The 23,308-nt window shown below is 40.5% G+C and overlaps 1 protein-coding gene across 1 annotated transcript; it reads right to left on the bottom strand.

The window, feature by feature from the left end:
* Positions 1–1,758: 1,758 nt before the first annotated feature.
* Positions 1,759–21,801, bottom strand: LOC134573167 (ficolin-1-like). Its single transcript, XM_063432706.1, has 8 exons — positions 21,701–21,801; positions 20,132–20,245; positions 16,442–16,477; positions 15,442–15,480; positions 13,993–14,120; positions 9,976–10,105; positions 9,350–9,484; positions 1,759–3,220 (listed from the first exon to the last, which is right to left on the bottom strand). Exons 1-8 carry the CDS (start codon positions 21,768–21,770, stop codon positions 2,970–2,972), a joined length of 903 nt encoding a protein of 300 aa, XP_063288776.1. The 5' UTR covers positions 21,771–21,801; the 3' UTR covers positions 1,759–2,969.
* Positions 21,802–23,308: the final 1,507 nt, after the last annotated feature.

The following is a 23,308-nucleotide window of genomic DNA, read 5'->3' as shown; positions in this document are numbered from 1 at the left end:
CATACATACATACAGGCATACAAAGACATACACACATACAGATATATGCATGCATACAGAGACATAACGTCATACAGACACATACATATAGACAGGCATACAGACACATACATACATACAGAGGCATACCGTCATACAGACACATACACACATACAGAGGCATACCGTCATACAGACACATACATACATACAGAAACATGCATACAAAGACACACAGACACACACATACAGAGACATAAAGGCATACAGTTACATACATGCATACAGAGACATATATACAGACATTCAGAGACAAACATACATCCAGTTACATACATGCATACAGAGACATACAGAAACATACGTACAAGACATACAGGCATACGGACACATACATACATACAGAGGCATACCGTCATACAGATACATACATACAGACAGGCATGCAGAAAAATACATACTCACACACAAACTCACAGACACATACTCGAACACACACACACTGACAGACACACATATTCACATGCGCACACACACACTGACATACTCACACACACCGACATACACACTCACTCACACACAAACAGACACACACACACTCTCACTCACACACACACACACACACACACACTGACAGACACACACAAACTCACAGACACACATACACACTGACATACACACTCACACACACCGACAGACACACTCACTCACACACAAACTCATAGACACACTTACACACACACACACTGACAGACACACACACACTCACTCACACACATACACACTCACACTCACATGCACACACACAGTAATTAATAAAGTAATTAACAATAAATTAAATTTAAATTTCCCACCCAGCCTCCCTACCTGGAGTGCTGGCGTGGGTCTTTCATTGGTGGTCCAGTGGGGCTGCTGGGAGGCGTGCGGCTGACTGGATTAGGAGGCGGCGAGGGAGCTCTCTGATCTCTCTGACCGGCTCCCTCGCAGGCGGTTTTCTGATGCCGCGGGAGCCGGAATATGACGTCATATTCCGGCTCCCGCGGCATCAGCAAAAGGCGCGCGAGGGAGCCGGTCAGAGAGATCAGAGAGCTCCCTCGCCGCCTCCTAATCCAGTCAGCCGCACGCCTCCCAGCAGCTCCGGGGATCCAGGAGGTGACCAGGCAGGAGGGAGCACTTCCCTCCTGCCGGTCACTGGAATTTTGCGCCCCCAGAGCCGGTGCGCCCTAAGGCGGCCGCCTGTGCCGCCTTATGGACGTGCCGGCCCTGCCCAGAAGGTCCACCTGGGTGGTAACCTTTGGGGAAAAACTTGCATAAAAGGCCAGCCTGGCCATTAAAGAATCAGTTCTGCTCCTAATACTGAGTGTCGTCCAGTTATTGGGAAGGGTGATGGGATATTTGTGGATTATCTTGTATTTATGCCTGCTGTCTTGAAGTTTCCAGCTTTTTCCTGAATAGCTATTGGAGTGACCAGCTGAGAAAAGCCCTGCTACCACTACTCTCCGCTACAGTATGCCATGGTGGGGTTCATTTTCATTTCTGGGCTGCCATACGTTCTCAAAGGCAACATAGGCCCAGCAAACCAATATGGCAAATTTCAATGTGCAAACATGGAAAAGGGGAAAGCCCTATATTTGACCACTGTAAGTTTCCAAAAACCCAAAACACCTGTACATGGGGGTACTATTGTACTTGTGAGACATTTCTGAATACAACAGTATTATGACACTCACAGTTAAATTGTCATGCAGAACTTGAAAAATAACATTTCTTAATTTATCATACTTTTTTAGATTTTATTCATATTAAATTTAATTCATACATAAATATTTGATGTGAAATAAAAGCCCTGATTCTCCTGAACAAAATGATATATAAGTGTGGGTGCACTTAATATGAGAGAGGTGAATTATAGCTGAACAACATATAGCGCAAATTCCAGGTTTTGTTAACGTTTTGTTTTGATCACAACTTGTACAATTGGCTCAGTCCTTAATCGGTTAAGATATGTTTTGATTATAAACAAATACATCATATATGTGATGAAAGATTGAATAAAAATAAAAGAATTGAAAAAAATGTCCGTGTCAATTACTAATGTGATTACATTCCACAATGTTCTAAGGTAGAACTACACTTATACGTGTTATCTCTTTGTATGCCATGCATCCATTTAATGTAACATGGGAACATTTTTTCTGTCCTTATCAGCATGTTTAGTTAGACTAATAAGTGTAATTATGGATCCCTTAGATGCCGGACAATATTTTGCAGCTATAGGGTTATTCAAGATGAATTTCACATTTAATGCAGAGTAGACAAACTGAAAGCATTGCTGACTTAGAGAACTTTTCGGTTTCCCTAGTTTGACCTTAAATTTGAAATTTACTTTGAATTCTCACTTTAACAAATAACCCTGTTAGTCTCTCCATTTCGGTATTTTGCTCAGACCAGAATGTATTCAGAGCCCAGGACACAGGATTTGGCAGGCCCTGGAACCATGAACTTGCTTGGTCCATCCATGTGAAGACTGAACAAACCGTTAACATATCTGTACTGAATGTTGAGTTGTGCAATGTGACTTGGGTTTATGTCATACAGGACTGCTAATCTCAATGCAGACCCAGGGCGTGCATGTTCTGGCTTTCCTGAGGTAGATGGGAGTTACACTCCAGTGATCAGCTGCTATTAGCAGCTGCCATTTTCAGTTCAGATCATCTCCCATTAATGATATGCCAAAAAAGGTGCTGGGGAAAGAGAAACTATCTTTTTCTCTCCAGCTACTCTTCCATCATATCAGTAATCAGAGGAGGCTTAATTAAAGACATCAGCCGCATATAGTAACTCCTCCTTGGTAGAGTAAGTCCCACCAGTAATTTATGAAGAGTGTGGCCATATGTTTTCTCTCTTCCTTCCAGATAATGTGATTGCGTTTGTTCACCTCTAATTCACCTCTTATAACTGTGCACGTTTTGTTTGATAGAATTCTCTCTTTATTCCACGGGTCGGATCTTCATTTCGGAGAACTTGTAGGAGTAATTATGTCCCCTGCCGTGATACCAATTAATGCCTTCTGCTCTGTTGCTGTGCTGTCCTGGTAAATACAGACCATTCAGATTTGAATGGTGACATTCTCCATACCACCAGGCTCCTTTGAACATGTCAGCACAATTTGATGGATAAATATCATTATCTTGGTCTTTGGTGGAGAACTTCATATTGTGGTGAAGCGTAAAAGAATCTCCTGAAAAAACACAATGTGAGAGATCTATGAGTTAGATTGTCTTTCTGTCAAATTTGTTTTTGTCTCTATAATTGGAAGCATATGACAATATCTCATGGTAAATGTTTGCAGTCAATAAACGGCACGTTAATGTGTAGCAGCTGTTTGTTATACAGTGTTGACAGGCTGTCACTTCCTCCCAGCCTGCCAACACTACAGGGGCCCGGTGCGGGCTTAAGGGGCCACGGCGCCCGACCAGGTCCCTGTTCAGCAGCCATGTTTCCTGGTGCTATAATCATAGCCCCGGGGAAACATTTTGCGGCGCCCCTGTGTGCCCTGGCATACAGTTTGGGAACCGCTGTTATAAAATATACATACTAGGATCAATGCTTATAATGACCCAACAAGAAAACAAACTAATAATACATAGTAACATATATATAATAAGACAGTACCACAAGTGAACACGTACACCAATAATATTTTGTACTGCAGCGCGGCTGTGGCTGTTCCCTTATAAGCCTTACTTGTAAAGTGAGAAAAATCTAAATGTCCCTACTTAATGGCCAGCCAAACAACTCTAAATTGTTGGTGTCCAAAAAGAGTAAAGCGTACAAAGCAAGGTAAATGGCTAATTATTCATAATATGTATAAAAGAAAAGAGTAGGACCTGACAAAGATGGGGTACATTGACGTTGTCGCAGGCTTATGCAATGTATGATCATTTAATGGAACTAAACCCCCATTATTTTTTCCTAGATTAGGTGTTTTAAAAAAAAAAAAAAAAACTAATAAAATCTATCAACATTGAAGTTGCTGTTTAGTGGATAGTTGAGTGCGCTGGATCTTGTGTATTGTAAAATTTGGCCCCCAGCAGCACCCCATTTATGCATGTTCAGGTGAGTGCACCCCCTCCCCCCCCGGTTTTATATATATGTATTTGGGAGTCTAGCCAACGTCTTGGTTTTAAAAAGTCATTTATTTTGGTGCTAAATAGTACATTAGTAACCTTATTTGTGTGATCAAAGTTCATTTAACAGAGCAGGAGATTTGAACTTTTAAAGTAGGCACACTGTCCTGTAAGATCTTATTGAAAATAAAAAAACATTTTCATGAAGGCAGTGAGAGTCACGGCCGGGGAGGTGTGGCCGCAGCTGAAGAAACAAAAGTGATTTAACTCCTAAATGGCAGAGGGTTGGCGGTGGGACTGCAGGGGCATAATCTATACACCAGGACCACTTAATAAAGCTAAAGTTGTATTAGAGCCAACGGTGTCTCTTTAAAGGTGATTAATTAATTTTTGTTTCAGATATGAATATAACTAATTTGCACAAAATTAGAACAAATTTGAATTTATTGGAAAACGAATGCACATGTGACGTACGTGGCCAGCAGCTATCAACATACCAACCCAAGTATGTAGCTTAAACAAAAGCCAAAATATAACCACAGGAAAAAAAACAACACTTCGGATCCTAAGAGCATGTCTTGAAGAGAGTAACCAGAAGCAAAAACATTGAAGCGGTTTTCCCACATGTAGGCGTTCTATTTGATATTTCGGTTTTCATCGTTTATAAAGCACATTCTCTTACTCAAAAAATTAATTAAAAAAATAGTACATTAGTTGGTTGCACTTCATATCTGAGAGTCAAAAAGAAGCGTCAAATACTGCTGTCGCATTGCAGTTTTAAAACGTAACATTTTTTGCGTGCTAAAAAGTACATTAGTGGGGTGCTCTACTTATCTGAGAGTCAAATAGAAGCGTCTAATAGTGCGCTTACAGCGCAGTTGTAAAAATTCTAATTGTTTTGCTGCTAAACTGCTAAATAGTACATTTTGGGCATGCTCTTCATATCTGAGAGTCAAACAGAAGCGTCAATTCGTCAAATAGTGCACTTACAGCGCAGTTGTAAAAATTCTAATTGTTTTGCTGCTAAACTGCTAAATAGTACAAATTGGGCGTTCTCTTAATATCTGAGAGTCAAATAGAAGCGTCTAATACTGCGCTTACAGCGCAGTTTGAAACATTTTTATTTTCTGGGTGCCAATCTGCTAAATAGTAAATTTTGGGCGTGCTCTTCATATCTGAGAGTCAAATAGAAGCGTCAAATAGTGCACTTACAGCACAGTTGTAAAAATTCGAATTGTTTTGCTGCTAAACTGCTAAATAGTAAATTTGGGGCGTGCTCTTCATATCTGAGAGTCAAATAGAAGCGTCAAATAGTGCTGTGACATTTTTAAACATAAAAAATTTTTGGCTGCTAAATAGTACATTTGCGGCCTGCGGTGCACTTCATATCTGAGATATAGAACCGTCAAATACCAATATAACAATATTGTAATTTGGGGGCAATACCCTCAGAAGCCAAACTGAGAGGCCAGTTTATAGGGAAAACTGTTGCCTGGATACAATTCTAAAACAATTTCCATATGTCCTTTGCAGACTTTACATACTGGAAAAACACAGGTGCCAACTGCTGTGGCTTTCTGCAGTGTGCATACCGGCAAGGAGGGCAGGGTTGAGGAGTGGGTGGAAGATGATGTGGAGGATGATGAGGTCCTAGACCCCACATGGAATCAAGCTCATGCGAGTGACGTGTGCAGTTTGGAGGAAGAGGCGCTGGTCGCACAGAGGCACCAGCACAGCATAAGAGGGAGCAGGGTGCAAAAGCGGAGCAGCCGTCCCCTAGCGCTCGTCGGCATGTATTATCTTTAGAATTCCCACAGTTATACAAGTAACAGATGGAGAGAGAAAAGAAACAATAACAGATTTAACGAGCCATTCACAGTTTCGCAGTCCGGTGACCGGGACCCAGACACTGTCTGGGCAGCGGTCGGACGACCGGGACCCAGTATGCCTCATGTTGAAGTTAGGAGTCACAGTGTGGAATGGATTAGCAAGGTTTGGTGCAGGTTCAGTAAAAAGAGTACTGAATACCAGAAGCCATCACCAGCCTGATCCGCAACTTGGAACAGGATGTGACATTCACTGTAGCGGCTGTGCGCGATTCTGGCGTTCTCACCCTGCTGCTGCTCGCCTGTCTGCGCTGCAGCGTAACTTTGGCCTTCCCGCTCACCGCCTCATATGCGACGTGCCCACAAGGTGAAACTCCACCTTGCACATGCCGGAGAGACTGTGCGAGCAGCATCAGGTGATAGTGGAGTGCCAGCTGCAGCACGTACGCGTTAGTCGCTCTGCACCAGACTTGCCCTCCAATTGATCAGAGTTAAAGGATTTCAAGTGGACTCATTACAATTACAGGGCCTCTAAAGAGTTATATTGTAGGGTAGCTTGTGGGCCAGGGTGGTTGTGCTTCCCGGCGCCCTCTGCTCCCTTCTTCCTTCATCTGGGTTCATGGAGGTCTCCCTCTGCTTATTGGCAAGGACATAGGTTTGCACCTCCAAAAAGGTCCTGCTGACAATCTCCTCTGAGGGTGGCTCTCGGTAATATGCCAGGCGCCGTTACACCTCCTTGCGCACTTCCTCCTCATCTCCTGCTGCTGCTCGCCTGTCTGCGCTGCAGCGTAACTTTGGCCTTCCCGCTCACCGCCTCACGAGACCGTGCGAGCAGCAGTTGGCGATAGTGGAGTTTCAGCTGCAGCACGCACGGGTCAGTCGCTCTGCGGAACAGAGTTGTCTTTTTTTATATGTCCCAATATTTTTGGGGCTACCCCAATTAAAATATATATATATAAAAAACAGTGTTCGCTACCTCCTCCTCCTCCACCGCTGCTTCCACCTACACCGCCATGGTCACCGCCTCCTCAACCTATGGGTCACGTAGTATAAACTATGTACACAATAGCAGAGGCTTGTGAAGGCCTTTTCTCCATGCATCAGGAGTTGAGCATTTCTCCATGCGTCAGGACTGCAAGAAATGCACCGCAGGCCGAAAATGTTTATTTTTTGATATGTCCCAATATTTTGGGGGCTATCCCAATAAAAATAAAAAAAACAGTGTTGGCTACCTCCTCCTCCTCCTCCACCGCCGCTTCCACCTACACCGCCATGGTCACCGCCTCCTCAACCTATAGGTCACGTAGTATAAACTATATACACAATAGCAGAGGCTTGTGAAGGCCTTTTCTCTATGCATCAGGAGTTGAGCATTTCTTTATGCATCAGGACTGCAAGAAATGCACCGCAGGCCGCAAATGTTTATTTTTTGATATGTCCCAATATTTTGTGGGCTACCCCAATAAAAAAAAAAAACACAAATAAAAAACAGTGTTGGCTACCTACTCCTCCTCCACCGCCGCTTCCACCTACACCGCCACGGTCACCGCCTCCTCAACCTATGGGTCATATGGGTATAAACTATGTACACAATAGGAGAGGCTTGTGAAGGCCTTTTCTCCATGCATCAGGAGTTGAGCTCAGTTTGAACAATGAAAGAGAATACCCTGCACTCCAACCCTCTCTCAAATGGATAATTCTGGTGATCCTCCTGACAGCCATGCTTTAGATTTTTATGTTCTTCCATAGCTAAAATCTAATATTCCATCTAGTGCTCTTTTATGGCTCAGCTGTATTTTAAATTTTTAGGTATTTAATGTTATTTTAAGTGATTTCCCTATCCATATTTGTTTGCAGGGCACTTGTCCTACTCTTATCCCCATTTTACTTCTTTTTGCAGCCCTCTAGCCCTTTCCAGGACTTTTTTAGAGGCCCGAACATCCAGGTGTCCGCTCAACTCTAGACATAAGAACCGATACAGCAGTATTACAGTAACTTATTTACCCTCTTATTTTCTAGGGATCAGAGCTAATTTAGATTTTGCTTTTTTTGACATTCCACATATATCTATATGTCATATGTATCCTGATCATCATCTATTGATTCTACATAGACATTTTTCTCTCTTTTTTCTTATACCTAACCTATCTCCTATTGTACATAGTTTCTTTGTTGTGCAGTCTCCACCTAGTGGCGACATTGGAGACTGCCTCTATTTGTAAATATTTTGTCTTTTTGTAACAATTAAAAGTTACGTTTTAACTACCATACCTACACTTAGGCTATGAGCGAGTTCCTTTTGCTTTTTGTTATTACTATATCTGGGTTCATGCCCTGCTTTAATAGCTTACCTTACAACTAAAATCCTCCCACTCTTCTCTTTATTATTGTTTATTTTTCTCATTAAAACATTTACCGGTACAACCAAATAAAAAGGAATATATTTCAGAGGAAAATCCAGTTCATTGTCAATTTAGCTTAATTCAGGAAAAGAGGTCGGATGGAGACTTTTTACAAGGTGAATTTCAAAATGAAAGGACCACTTCATCTCAGATCTTAAATTTGCAATTCACTATGAATTCTCACTATAGTAAAGAAACAGAGCACTATGTTTTGAATAATAATCTATTTAAATACTTAAAGGGACACTCCAAGGCACCCAGACCACTTCTGCCCATTGGAGTGGTCTGGGTGCCGACTCCCACTACTCCTAACCCTGCAACTGTAATTATTGCAGTTTTTTATAAACTGCAATAATTACCTGGCAGGGTTAACTCCTCCTCTAGTGGCTGTCTACTAGACAGCCACTAGAGGGAACTTCCTGATTTCTAGCAAAGATTTTCTTTGCTAGAGCGTCGCTGGACGTCCTCACGCTGTGTGAGGACCTCCAGCGTCGCTCATTTCCCCATAGGAAAGCATTGAAAATCTTTTTCAATGCTTTCCTATGGGGAGCGCTAATGCGCATGAGCGGCATTGCCGCGCATGCGCATTAGGTCTCCTTGGCCGGTGGGCGGGATCAGTCTGACCACCGGCCAACGGAATCAGAAGGAGGAGGGGCGCGGAGGAGGAGACAGCGACGAGGGACATCACCACTGCCTCAGGTAAGTGACTGAAGGGGTTTTCACCCCTTCAGTAACCGGGGATTGGTGGGTGGGAGGGAGAGGGTACCTCCAGTGCCAGGAAAACGGATTGTTTTCCTGGCACTGGAGTTTCCCTTTAATTATAGAATTTTGGAAACGTCTTGAACTCAACGCAAGCTAACTCCAGTAGAATCTGACTCTGATGGAGGAGGGTTCAAATCACTGTAGTGGTCTTGGTGCTTGGAGCAACCTGTTAACTGCACTCCTGTTTGTCACTGTGGAAAACAATGGCCTTAAATAAATATATACTAACATGGACCGTTTAATGTCTTACCTGCATTCCCCTCTTTGAATGCTCCAAGTAACAACTTGTACTTCTCAGCTTCCCCCAATACTTGAAAGGAATCATATTTAGCAAAGTGCTTTGTGTTTTCAAAATCTTGCATATCAACACGCAGCTCCCATTTGCCTTTTGGAAAAAGAAAGACTTTTTTATCAGGTCAAATATTTTTTCTAACATTTAGTTGAATACTTTAAAATGTATTTATTTGGTAAATGGTTTCATCTGAAATGTAGCTTCATACATACTATACATACTATTAACAATAGAAGCAAACGTTACTATAAATGTACTTTTATTAGTAAGATTTTAAAATGCATTTGGAAAATAAAATGACTTAAAACCACACACAATGCACATTTTAAAATATAAAAAAGCTCTATCATTTTTAAGAAGCTGTTCGATATTTTTCATGGAATTCAATGCTTCTGCGTGCAGCTGGACCAGTGTTTGGTTCCCTAATGCACGCTAAAATCGAATAACCACAAATATTGCAATAATATGAGATTTAATCCAATATAACCAGTTTGGTGATGGGGAAATTTAAATTGTTTTTTTTTCATCATTCAGCCTTACTAGTTTGTCTGTAAAGGTCTGTAATTTTATAATCTGTGCATTACCTGCTGAGGTTAACATGTGAATATTATCGTTTCCCAACCAGAACTCATTCAGGCGGCTTCCAAACCCATTCTTGTAGGATTTCCAGTCACGTAAAAAATCCACTGATCCATCCCATCGTCTCTGGAAAACCTACGTTAACCAGAGGAGTGATTAGAACAATACTTACATGATCTGTTTTATTTGTTTTATGCTGCACATGATATTAACATGTCATTGACATGACAGACTCTAATAGAGTTATTTACTAAAGCAAGAATTCAAAGTGCATTTAAGTTCAAAGTAGACAAACTGGAAAAATTCTCTAAGTCAACTATGCTTCTAGGCCGTAATTTGAAATGGAATTTGGATTCAGTTTTAATTCTCAGTTTAGTAAATAAACCGTTACATTACAAACATATTTAACTAGGAAAATGTCATGAGCAGGAAATACAATAAAAAAGCAATAAAAGTTACGGTCCCCAAAGAAATCGATGGGACCTGCTATGGAAGATGTGAAAAATATGTCAGAGATTCCAAGCTAATCCCTAAAACCAGATATGACCCAGCGATTGACAAATCCCCAAAAGAACAGTCAAATATGGGGTCTTCATTGACCTCATTAAAAGGGGGCTGGATGAATAGCCCTCTCTTCTCCTCTCCTAATGTGCTAATTACCTCTACCCCTTCCTCCACACTTTCTGGCCTCTGTGATAAAAGGTAATAAATAAATAATGGCTGTAGGACCAGAAATGCCAAGTCTCCTGGTCCCAATATTATGGATCAGAGTGGTCTGGTCTCAGTAATTCTAACTCTCCATCCACAATCTAATTAAAGACCAGAGGATGCATCAAGGTTTATATTTTTGATTACCGTATATACTCGAGTATAAGCCGAGTTTTTCAGCACATTTTTTGTGCTGAAAAACCCCAACTCGGCTTATACTCGAGTCAATAGTCTGTATTATGGCAATTTGCATTGCCATAATACAGACAGGGGCTGTGGGGGCTGTCAGAGATGTTACTTACCTCTCCTGCAGCTCTCTCCTCCTCCGCGCCGTCCGTTCAGCACCTCGGTCAGCTCCCAGTGTAAATCTCGCGAGAGCCGCGGCTCTCGCGAGACTTACAGTGTGAGTTGACAGAAGAGCTGCACGGACCGGCGTGGAAGAGGAGAGAGCTGCAGGAGAGGTAAGTAACATCTCTGACAGCCCCCACAGCCCCTGTCTGTACTACCAATCCCACTGGACCACCAGGGAAGGATCCCCCCTCCCTGGCCAGCTAGCAAGCAGGGAGGGGGGACAAAAAAAATTATAATAGTAATAAAAATAAATAAATTAATAATATAACAAAAATAATTAAAATAATAATACAATAATAATAAAAATAGTAATAAAAAAAATAATAATATAACAAAAAAATTAAAATAATAATAATAAAAAATATATTAAAGGGGGCGGGGCCTGAGCTTCATGGCGGCTGGACGCGTTTCAAGAGGGCTCCACACTAAACTGGAGAATAAAGCGACTATACTGCGTCCCAGCAAGCCAAAAAAGCTAAGTATGCAACTAACCTCAGCCAGGAGCCTGCCGGGGCACCCTGACTCACGAGAATCTCTGCCAAATCGTACCTATAACGGAGGTCCCGGCGAGGCCTGGAGAAATAGCCGGGCGGGCGAGGCGGCCGCTCTCCCGCACGGCATACAGCACCGCACTGACATGCCTCTGCTGACCCGTTCCCCCCCCTCTGGACCGGTGGGGGTTATCCCGGTCCCCGCAGGCCAGCTACAAACCACACAGAGAAATGAGGACACTGCACCCGATCCTGCCCGGCATGCAGCTCCCCCTCTCAAGATGGCGGCTGCAATCCCACCTCGTGTTACCGAACCCATACTGCCTGAGAGGAAACGCTATGTCAGCGTCCAGGAGACCCTGAGGAAACTGGACAATTTATTTGCCCACTTCTGGGCCTCTCTGGAGGAGAGGCATGCAATAAGGGCATCTCAGCCACCAGCGACCAAAGAGGTGCCGGAGAGAGTGGAGGAAGGTGGGCCTACCCAGGGCCTCAACCCTAAACACGCACGTGCACCTCCGACAACCAGAACCCCTAGACCACGGGTCAAAAGGAGCAAGACCCTGCAACATCGTTCACGCCACCAGCGAAGAACCCGCAGGCAGCGGCATCACCACACTACATCCTCCTTTCCCCCTCCATGCTGGAAGGACAACCTCAGCCAGGTCAGCAACACAGCTAATCGAGCAGGCTGGAGAGAAGCTCTACACTGCACCTTCCCCGCTACGGAGTTGCTGGACTCTTACACCCAACACGAGCAGATAGACACCACAGGCATCGGCTGACTTCTGACAGCGTTAATTGCCTCTTATGATTTCACTCTTCTCACAAATAACCCCATGTGACATATCAATATGTAATTTCTTTCCCTTGTTTTTTGCCCCTGCCGACAATGTGTTGTTTACTTCTCGGTTATCTATGTTCAGCTATGCTAGGCACGCTGGTTCTGCTAGTTTAGCGTGTCCAATATATGATATTCTTATCTGTAGCCTAGATACAGGGCATTCCACTGTCATTAACCCCTGTAATCCCTGCCTGTTGTGCAGCAGTCTTACTTAGGGGCAACCACAGTAGCCCAAGCCCGATTTTATAAATCTAGCCTGTTGTGCAGCAATCTATTCATATCACCTGTATGGCAGTCCTGGCAGATCAGCATAGACTGTGAATTTCTGTTAGCTTACTTAGTATAATATGGGGCAAAGCTATACGGTCCAGAATCCATACATCATACGTGCTCACCCCTGCCACCTCACAGTCACACCTATGGCTATACCGTGCAATTAACCTTGTATCTAAGCCTGTTAAAACTTGTTAAGGTTAGACTATACATACATGTCCTAATGCTTAGATGCATGACCCTGGCTTGTGGTTTATACAGCACCCCTCTTGTCTGATATACTCTACCGATAGGAAAGATTGAATTTTGAACTAACAATCAGATAAGCATACCTAATCTATCTCTGATAAACTCTGTTTACTAACCTTGTTTTATAAAAATGTGCAAAGTTGATGCCACACTAATGTACCCATCTGTTTAATACTGTTTGCGCCAGCTATTGTGGCGACGCAACTCTACCTGTAAACCATATGCACAAATAAAATAAAGAATTATAAAAAAAAAAAAAAAAAAATATATTAAAATGCCCACCCCCCACCAAGGCTCTGCATCACACTCTGCATCACACACACACACACACTGCACTCATGTACACACTGCATTCACACACACACACACTGCACTCACACACACTGCATTCATATACACACTGCATTCACACACACACAATGCATTTACACACACTGCATTCATATACACACTGCATTCACACACACACACTGCATTCACACACACACACACACACTGCATTCACACACACACACTGCACTCATACATACACTGCACTCATACATACACACTGCACTCACACACACTGCACTCATACATACACACTGCACTCATACACACACACTGCACTCATACACACACACTGCACTCATACACACACTACAGTCACACACACTGCATTCATACACACACTGCACCCATACACACACTGCACCCATACACACACTGCACTCATACACACACTGCACCCATACACACACTGCACCCATACACACTGCACTCTCATACGCACACACTGCATTCATACGCACACACTGCATTCATACGCACACACTGCATTCATACACACACACTGCATTCATTATATACACACACTGTAAATAAATATTCAATTAATATAATTTTTTTAGGATCTAATTTTATTTAGAAATTTACCAGTAGCTGCTGCATTTCCCACCCTAATCTTATACTCGAGTCAATAAGTTTTCCCAGTTTTTGGGGGTAAAATTAGGGGCCTCGGCTTATATTCGGGTCGGCTTATACTCGAGTATATACGGTAATTCGATGTAGATATATTACTGGAGACTAAGAATATTTCTGCAGACCAGGTATTGCTTATAACTTACTATCCAGCCTCCGCCATCAGTGTGCATGTCACATAGCACTTTTAAGGGACTTTCGCCATCTGGGTAGATCGTGTACCAGTCACTGAGAAAGAACCCCTGATCCAACAGCTCCTTACAGTTCCTGGCAGCTAAGAGAGAGAGAATAACATGAAATAGAAATTTAAAAAACAAAAACTGCAGGAGAACATATCTTAAGAAATGTCTATTCACTTGTTAACTTTCTTCGCGCCTTGGTTACATGCACATTATAAGGTAATGTTCGATAACATTGGGAGATTCTATTTGATTGTCCATGTAGTCTCAACATTATGATAATAATATTCCATATTAATTACGAATGATTGATTGATCACTATTGAGCAAATCAAACTATTATAGATAGTCAAAATGGAGCCGATACACAGTACTGAAAATGTTAATAACCACGAAACACAGCACCAGAATGACTCATGCATAGCTACACGAGAATATTATGAGAACAGAGCTAGCTTTTTAGATAGTTATGAGAACAGAGATATTACCTGCACAGATCTGGCATGGCATTGTTGTGGGACTGAAATTTAATAGTTTTTGCTTTCAGTTCTGTAGTTCTTAGATTCCATCTCCCTCCCTGCCCTGTTACTGCCCTTTTGCATGTATTTCTGTATTTCCTCCGACTTTGACTCGGCCCATGAGGCATTTTTGTTGACATGTCTTTTTGGTGACCAAGCTAAGCTTGTCTCAGTACTGGACATTGCACACCTCTCCCTCACTTGCTAATTTGCTCCGTACCTTAGATATTAACAATAAATGGGAGGATGGCTCATTCTGCTGAGGAAACAATGGGACTAAATTATAGGAAATGGAGGTATAGGAGGAGGGTAAGTGTGACTGAAGGAGTCAATAAGGCCACACTTGCGCCAGTACAGAGTCGACTGGGAAGAGTGAATGTGCAAAGATTCTTAGTGTGTGGTACTGTAAGACGCACGACATTATCATGGGATTGAGCTAAGGCATCATTAGATAAGGTAACATCCTTTACCCAATGTGATTTATGTGGGGATATCGCGGAGAGAAACGTCACTGAGAGTCAGATAATATACGGCATTACCTTGTTTAGCAAAGACATGTTTATAGATTAAAAAATAGTTTAAAAAAGTTAGCTACTGTTTAAAATATAAGACATCTGCCTTTGTCTGCAGGAGAATATTTATGTATTTATAAAATATTTTACCAGGAAAGATACATTGAGATTTGCAATGGGTATAAAAAAAAACTTAGGTAAAACAGTTATTTTGAGTGCAGTTATTCTGTCAAAAGATCCAGTTTAATTATGAACTATTGGTTTAACAATTGAGTTTATCTGCTTGAGAATCTTCAAATCAAAATATCTAATATGGTACGAGATGGTGCTGTCTTCATTCATTCTGACGATAATAATAAAAAATTACGCCAGGCTTTGTAACTCACCATACATTGTCTCCATTGTCCCAAATTGTCCCTTCTCTCCTATTGGTTAAAAAACAAAAACAACACATGCGAATGTTATTAAGTGTCATACAACTGACAATATCAGGTTTATGTGTTACCAGTTATACAATCCCAAAACACTAAGCATTTGGTAAATATTTTTTTTTTTTAGCTTTGCACCTGTACAATATGTGTAATATCATCTGAAGTCAGAATGTATCATTGATTTATCACTTCTGTTTTCTTTCCTTCTATTTCTGCTGTATTTTTACTTTAGTGCAATTTCTCTACATGCAATGCCTATGTATCAATGTGTACGCTACTGAATGCTTGCCAATGCTATCGTTGCATCGCAAGCATGTCTGTAATTAGTTGCACTGCAAAAATAAAGAATGTTAAAAAAAAATTCTAAATTGGCTATATACATAAAACAAAACGGGGATTTTCTTTCTCAAATTTGCTATTTTTTCACAGATCAAATGATGCCAAATAGAGGATGATGGAGAAGTCTATATCAATAAAGTGATGTAAAAAAATAGTTAATAATTTTATCTATTTTTATATATAACCTGTTACAAAATAAAAAACTAAATAACTTATTTTTGATTTTGGCACATTGAGATGTATTACTGGTTGGTATATTTATATACATAAGTGCATATTATGTTTTGGGTAAACCTATTGGAGTCAGATCTACTAGGATTTTGTACCACATGCTAACACGCCTATAGTGAGACATACTTACATTTTCTTTTTTTCAATAGTGTTAAATGTCTTTAGTTTCATCAGGGTTATTTACTGAAATGAGAATTGTCTGGAATAAAAAGTGAAATTAAAGTAAATTTCAAATTTAAGGCCAGAGTAGCTGAATTTAAAAAAAAATGTCCAAGTCTTCTATGGTTCCAATTCAGCTACTTTGGTCTTAAATTTGAAATGTACTTGGTATCCTGACAATTCTCGATTTAGTAAATATCCCTGCTAATGTCTTCACAGAACTCACCTTTTATCCCTTGTGTGCCTTTAACCCCCGGTTCACCTGTCAAAAGAGAAAATTGTTGAAGATGTACATCGTTGAGAGAAAATCACGTAAGATAATATAATAATATAATTGATAGAACACAGATATGTTGCAGGTTTTTGGAATGTAAGAAGAATATCTTAGAGTGTTCTGTTCTTTTGACTCAATCTATCTGTATTCCCGAATATTCATCTTTTGTCTCATTACATATCTGTTGTTTGTTTTTTTAGTCAGTATAACAGTTAAATTGCCTCATTCTGTAAATCTGGATATACAGAGAATTGACATGGGAATCACACATTTAAAACCATAAATGATTGGAAAACTTTATCTCTGACGTCATTGCAAGTGTCTCTGTTACTTCTGAGTAATTCATAAAGATATAATTATTCTGAAATACTCATGCTGATTGCGTTGGGATTTGATTTAAATTTCTATGCAATCCAAAGATACCATAAGACAACGTATGGACTACTTTGTCTTATAGTAAAGCCTGAGGTTAAGAAAATCTGGAGCTCTGCTGCCAGTCTTTATCCAGTCCCAGAAGCTGTAGGACTCAGGCATCATCTTGCTCGACCTTCTGTGGTCTCATGGATGACTATTTTGCATGATGTGGCACATGGCAGGTGAGGTGCCAGAAACTAAAGACGGTCCCCAGAAGAAAATGGCGGCATCAGCGAAAGACAATTTCTGGAAAGTCTGCACTGGACACTAACTGGAGATATCACCTTCAGGGTTCTTTGCAAAATATGGAAAGATCCAGAAAGTGACAGATCCTCTTCAAACATTTGACAGAGTTGTGTTCAGTGACACTTGAGACAAATCTTGCATCGCTAATTTCTTTCCTGTCTCATACCTCCCAAAATTTCAAATAAACAAAAAGGGACACTTTAATTTTAGGGTATTAGATGGGTGTGACCAGAGGTTTGGCTGCTCAGTGACATTTTAGATAGCGTACTAATAACAATTTGAGCTACTAATATATAATTTAGACTAAGAATACTGTATCTTATTCACACCGTCTGATTCTAAACACATTTATTATATTTAAAGACACATTACTGGGAGTATTATTGCTGTGAAGTTCTCTTATACATTCAGACACACATAGAAACATAGAATGTGACGGCAGATAAGAACCATTCGGCCCATCTAGTCTGCCCAATTTTCTAAATACTTTTATTAGTCCCTGGCCTTATCTTATAGTTAGGATAGCCTTATACCTATCCCACGCATGCTTAAACTCCTTTACTGTGTTAACCTCTACCACTTCAGCTGGAAGGCTATTCCATGCATCCACTACCCTCTCAGTAAAGTAATACTTCCTGATATTATTTTTAAACCTTTGTCTCTCTAATTTAAGACTATGTCCTCTTGTTGTGGTAGTTTTTATTCTTTTAAATATAGTCTCCTCCTATACTGTGTTGATTCCCTTTATGTATTTAAATGTTTCTATCATATCCCCCCTGTCTCGTCTTTCCTCCAAGCTATACATGTTAAGATCCTTTAACCTTTCCTGGTAAGTTTTATCCTGCAATCCATGAACCAGTTTATTAGCCCTTCTCTGAACTCTCTCTAAGGTATCAATATCCTTCTGAAGATACGGTCTCCAGCACTGCGTACAATACTCCAAGTGAGGTCTCACCAGTGTTCTGTACAATGGCATGAGCACTTCCTTCTTTCTACTGCTAATACATCTCCCTATACAACCAAGCATTCTGCTAGCATTTCCTGCTGCTCTATTACATTGTCTGCGTAACTTTAAGTCATCAGAAATAATCACCCCTAAATCCCTTTCCTCAGATGTTGAGGTTAGGACACTATCAAATATTCTGTACTCTGCCCTTGGGTTTTTACGTCCAAGATGCATTATCTTGCACTTATCCACATTAAAGGACCACTCTAGGCACCCAGACCACTTCAGCTTAATGAAGTGGTCTGGGTGCCAGGTCCAGCTAGGGTTAACTAATTGTTTTATAAACATAGCAGTTTCAGAGAAACTGCTATGTTTATCAATTAGTTAAGCCTTCCCCTATTTCCTCTAGTGGCTGTCTCATTGACAGCCGCTAGAGGCGCTTGCGTGATTCTCACTGTGAAAATCACAGTGAGAGCACGCAAGCGTCCATAGGAAAGCATTATGAATGCTTTCCTATGTGACCGGCTGAATGCGCGCGCAGCTCTTGCCGCGCGTGCGCATTCAGCTGACGGGGAGGAACGGAGGCGGAGAGGAGGAGGAGAGCTCCCCGCCCAGCGCTGGAAAAAGGTAAGTTTTACCCCTTTTCCCCTTTCCAGAGCCGGGCGGGAGGGGGTCCCTGAGGGTGGGGGCACCCTCAGGGCACTCTAGTGCCAGGAAAACGAGTATGCTTTCCTGGCACTAGAGTGGTCCTTTAAATGTCAGTTGCCACAACTCTGACCATTTTTCTAGTTTACCTAAATCATTAGCCATTTGGCTTATCCCTCCTGGAACATCAACCCTGTTACATATCTTAGTATCATCAGCAAAAAGACACACCTTACCATCAAGACCTTCTGCAATATCACTAATAAAATCATTAAAGAGAATGGGTCCAAGTACAGATCCCTGAGGTACCCCACTGGTGACAAGCCCAAGCTTCGAATATACTCCATTTACTACAACCCTCTGTTGCCTGTCACTCAGCCACTGCCTCACCCATTCAACAATATTGGAATCAAAACTCTAAGATTGTAGTTTATTGATAAGCCTTCTATGTGCAACAGTGTCAAAAGCCTTACTGAAATCTAGGTAAGCAATGTCTACTGCACCACCCTGATCTATAATTTTAGTTACCCAATCAACAAAAATCAATAAGATTAGTTTGGCATGATCTCCCTGAAGTAAACACAGGTTGTCTCTGATCTTGAAATCAATGTGTTTTTAGATGTTCAACAATCCTATCCTTTAACATGGTTAAACAATATGGAGCTCCTACTAAAAAGGGACTTAAGGAAAGAAAATGAATCTATACCCAAAATAGGGACTGTCATTTGTAAATAGGGACACTTGGGATGTTATTCTTCTCTTTACAAGGAAAAAACAACAATGTAAGATTTCGCTAAATAAGAGTGGCAATTTAGTTTGAAATATGGACTATTTAAATTCTATTTATAAGTTCCTGTTTGTAAGTAATATTGATATGTTTCTAGTTTACTACAATGTCATGGGTTATAGTTGCTATTAACCAATATAATAAAGCTAAAATACTGAGTTAAACATATACATCTAAATAGTAAATACCAAACATTTTAAAGGACAGAACCATATGTAAAATTCTAATGACGTGTCTCATTAATACCGACTGGTGTATATTGTATAAAATTTTTTGTGAACAAATTAAACTTTTTTTGCCAGAAGGTTTTTATTATATCAGTAAAAACGTTTTCCCATGTTTAAGGCTCTTTTACAATCTCGTCAGCAAATCGCTGAATCGCTGGTGAAATTTTTCTGTCATTAAACAGACACTTCTTGCTAACAGTGACAGGCACAGTAACTAGTAACTGCTGGTCGCTAAATAGTAGCATCAAGGTTGTAAATGAGCCCTTAGTTTATTGAAAGTTACATGCTATTGTTTGCATTGCATTTATCTGTTCTATGTTGATCATTCTTTTAATGGTTCTAGGTGGGTTCCCTGGTACAAAGTGAACATCACTCACCTGTCTCTCCTGGTGGTCCAACATCTCCTTTCAGACCAAGAGATCCTGGGATACCTGGACAACCTCTGAGTATAGTCAGCTTGTCTGAGTCTCCAATTCCAACAACTTTAATTTCTAAAAAACAGAGAAAGAAAGAAAAATAATTGAAAAACAGTCTCGTAAAATCTGTATGTTCTCAAAAAAATTCAGTGACCTGATTTAAATACAACATTAAAGGGACACTCTAGTCCCCTAAAGCACTTCAGTTCGCTGAAGTACTTTATGTATAAAGAGTGTTCCCTCATTTTTTATTTTACAAAAAAAAGTGCAGATTTCGTTTTTATAAATTAACCTTGTTACACCCCCGTGGCTGTCAGACAACTGGTCCTGATTTTTTTAGCTCAGTGGAGCTAAACTCAAGTGACAGCAATTGCTCAGAGCACCTGGCTTGCAAAGACTTCTCATTGAGTTGCATTGGGAAGCCTGTGGTTGGACAGTCACATAAAGTATGGGCTGGGGAAGAAGGGAAGGGCTTGCATAGGCTGAAGACAAAAGATCTGCAGCTTTTGAAGGTTGTTTATAAATATACCCACAATAAAAATGTAGAATTAAATGCATGCATGGTTTTTATTTCTGATATATCACATATGGTTTTTGTTATGTATTTGGGCAGTGGAGTGTCCCTTGAAACAGGAAAACGGATGTCCAAGTCAAATTCATGCAGGGATAAAACAAACAAACATTCACACTTTAGAAAGTGACCCATATTTCTGAAATAGGTTTGTAAATACATTTCTGAGAGAACTTTAACTTTGGTTCCAACATTCCTTTAATAGCTAGGCATTCTACAGCTAGATCATAGAACATATCGGAAACATGTTCCCATATCTTGGTTAACACATTGATAGTACAATATATATTCAGTCAAAGTGAAGAAATGTTATTGACTTCAGAATGAGATATAGAGAAATTGGATCTTAGACAGTTGGCTCAAAAATAATATCAACAATAAATAATAAACATAATTTTTTTTTTGTTAGACTAGAAATGTGGTTCTACTTTGTGACTGGGAACAATATCCAAATGCAAATTCACCAGAAGAACTGTCTGAAATGGTAGGTAGGTTTACCCTATATTATTTCCAATCAAAATTCAGACAAACCCAAAGTGTGATCTAGAACACTGTAATTTGCTGGACATTTATAATTCCTGCTGAAACGCTTGTTATAATTCTTTTTAAAACATTGGCAAATAAGAAAAATAATTCCATTTAAAAAGCATAACCAATAAAAATATAAATAAAATGAAAAGTAGAAGTTGGGTCATTGAAACAGAAAATACAATGGGTTTTATTGACTTAATCCCAAATTGTAGTGAATTGTAAACATTATTCAAACATTTAGACTAAAAGAGCCTCGCTGTGACTATTGTTGAGTTTCAGATTTTATTCCATATCAGCCATTTCAACCTAAATTTTGGAATTTGTTTTTCAATTCACTACAGTTTGACACTTAGTGAGTAAATCCCTAATTATCTAATTAAGTAGTTACCAAATCCTCATTGATCTGTGATTGACTGTTAGAAACCTACCTGGACAGGAATCTTCAGCATAGCTTAGCTTGATCAGGAGCCAAAACACGATGAATGTAGATGGCGACATACAGGCTGTGAGATGCTGGCTCCGTATATATCTTCTATTGCCTCAACTCTCTCTCTTGAGTTTGTATTTAACTTAGGAAATGTTAGTAACTCCCACCTTATCCAAACACCTCCCATTTCTTTTACTCTAATTGGTAATGTCAGCTTCGAGACACAAAAGAATCTTTGAATATTCTACGTGGGGGATTTAAAAAATTCAGCCCTACTCTCTAGAGAAAATACATGATTAGTTAATATCTGTACAATCCATTATGACTGTTGAAAAGATGCTTGTTTTTAAAACAGCTGTATAATCTAGAAAATAAATAAGATTTTCTGAAATATTTTTGTACGTGGGTCAATTTCTAATACTACAGAAGTCCAGAAAGGCCATGTATTTTTAATATATTTCTGACTTGTTATAACGAGAAAAAAGTCAGAAAAACATTCTAAATAGATGGCTTCTGTGGACTGCCATATTATGCAGAATATCTAAATACTGGTAATACCCCAAAGGTAATACCCCAAACCTGAACGATTTTGCAGTTTTTGCATATGTGTTCAAATATAGTTTCCCTTTTCCCCATTTAGGAAATCTGTTACAACCTACCGGTTGGTTTGTTTGGAGGAGAACTCACTTGCAGCGGATGCCTTTAATTAGAAATGAAGAATCCCAAAACGGAGCAGGATTGAGGCCATGTCAGGCGGTCCAGTGGTCAGGGCTGGCAGCCTGGGGGGTGTATCAATCAAAGCCAAAGGTCAAAAACTGGGAAAATCATGAGTAGGAACTGGAAAGGCAAATGTCAAGGGTTGGAGGCTAGGGAGCATAGTCAGAATCAAGGCCAAAGGTCAGATGCTGGGAAATCCTCAAACAGGAACTGGAATAATAGAAACCTGGAACCGTGGGCAAACTCAGTCATGTGAACAGCCCTCACCCCCTGCAGGTGAAGCCCAAAGTGGCTATAAAGGAATGGTGTCGTGGAGCCCCGTGTGAACTGCAGGCAAAAGAATCAGCTGATAGGGTGAATTTCAAGAGTTGAACTGAAAACCACACGAATGGCTACATTCGTCCATTTGAACCGGGACTTCGACCATTCGAATGATACTTCGACATTCAAACGGTATTTCGACATTCGAAGTGCATTGGAACTATGTGAAACAGACCGGCTACACAGCCTAATTCTATGGAACTGTTTTGGGCATGAAAGCCATGCTTGCGGCCAGTCAAAAAGAGACTTCCAGGAATTTCCTGGACCCCTGCTCTGATCTGTGTGATTTTTGGATATGTTGTTCACCCAGATCAGGGGTATGTATCATTTGTGGGGATATCATGTGTTCTGAGGTTATTTCTGTGTTTTGGGAAAAATGTGTTTTTTCTGCATAGAGATAATTGAGTTACAGTACTTTACTCAATTATCTCCTAGGCAGAGGGGAGGGAATGTGTACTGTGTGTGAGAGTGTCATTCCTTGTGCTATTTTTTTATTGGTTTATGTATCTTGTATTCCTGTGTCCCACAAGGTCCAGGGGGTGTTCCTCTGGCCTGAAACCACTGTATAAAA

The sequence above is a fragment of the Pelobates fuscus genome, chromosome 9, assembly GCF_036172605.1.
Source record: "Pelobates fuscus isolate aPelFus1 chromosome 9, aPelFus1.pri, whole genome shotgun sequence".
Taxonomy (NCBI): domain Eukaryota; kingdom Metazoa; phylum Chordata; class Amphibia; order Anura; family Pelobatidae; genus Pelobates; species Pelobates fuscus.
Note: the sequence above shows the minus strand (reverse complement) of the source record. Positions and strands in the feature narration are given on the sequence as shown.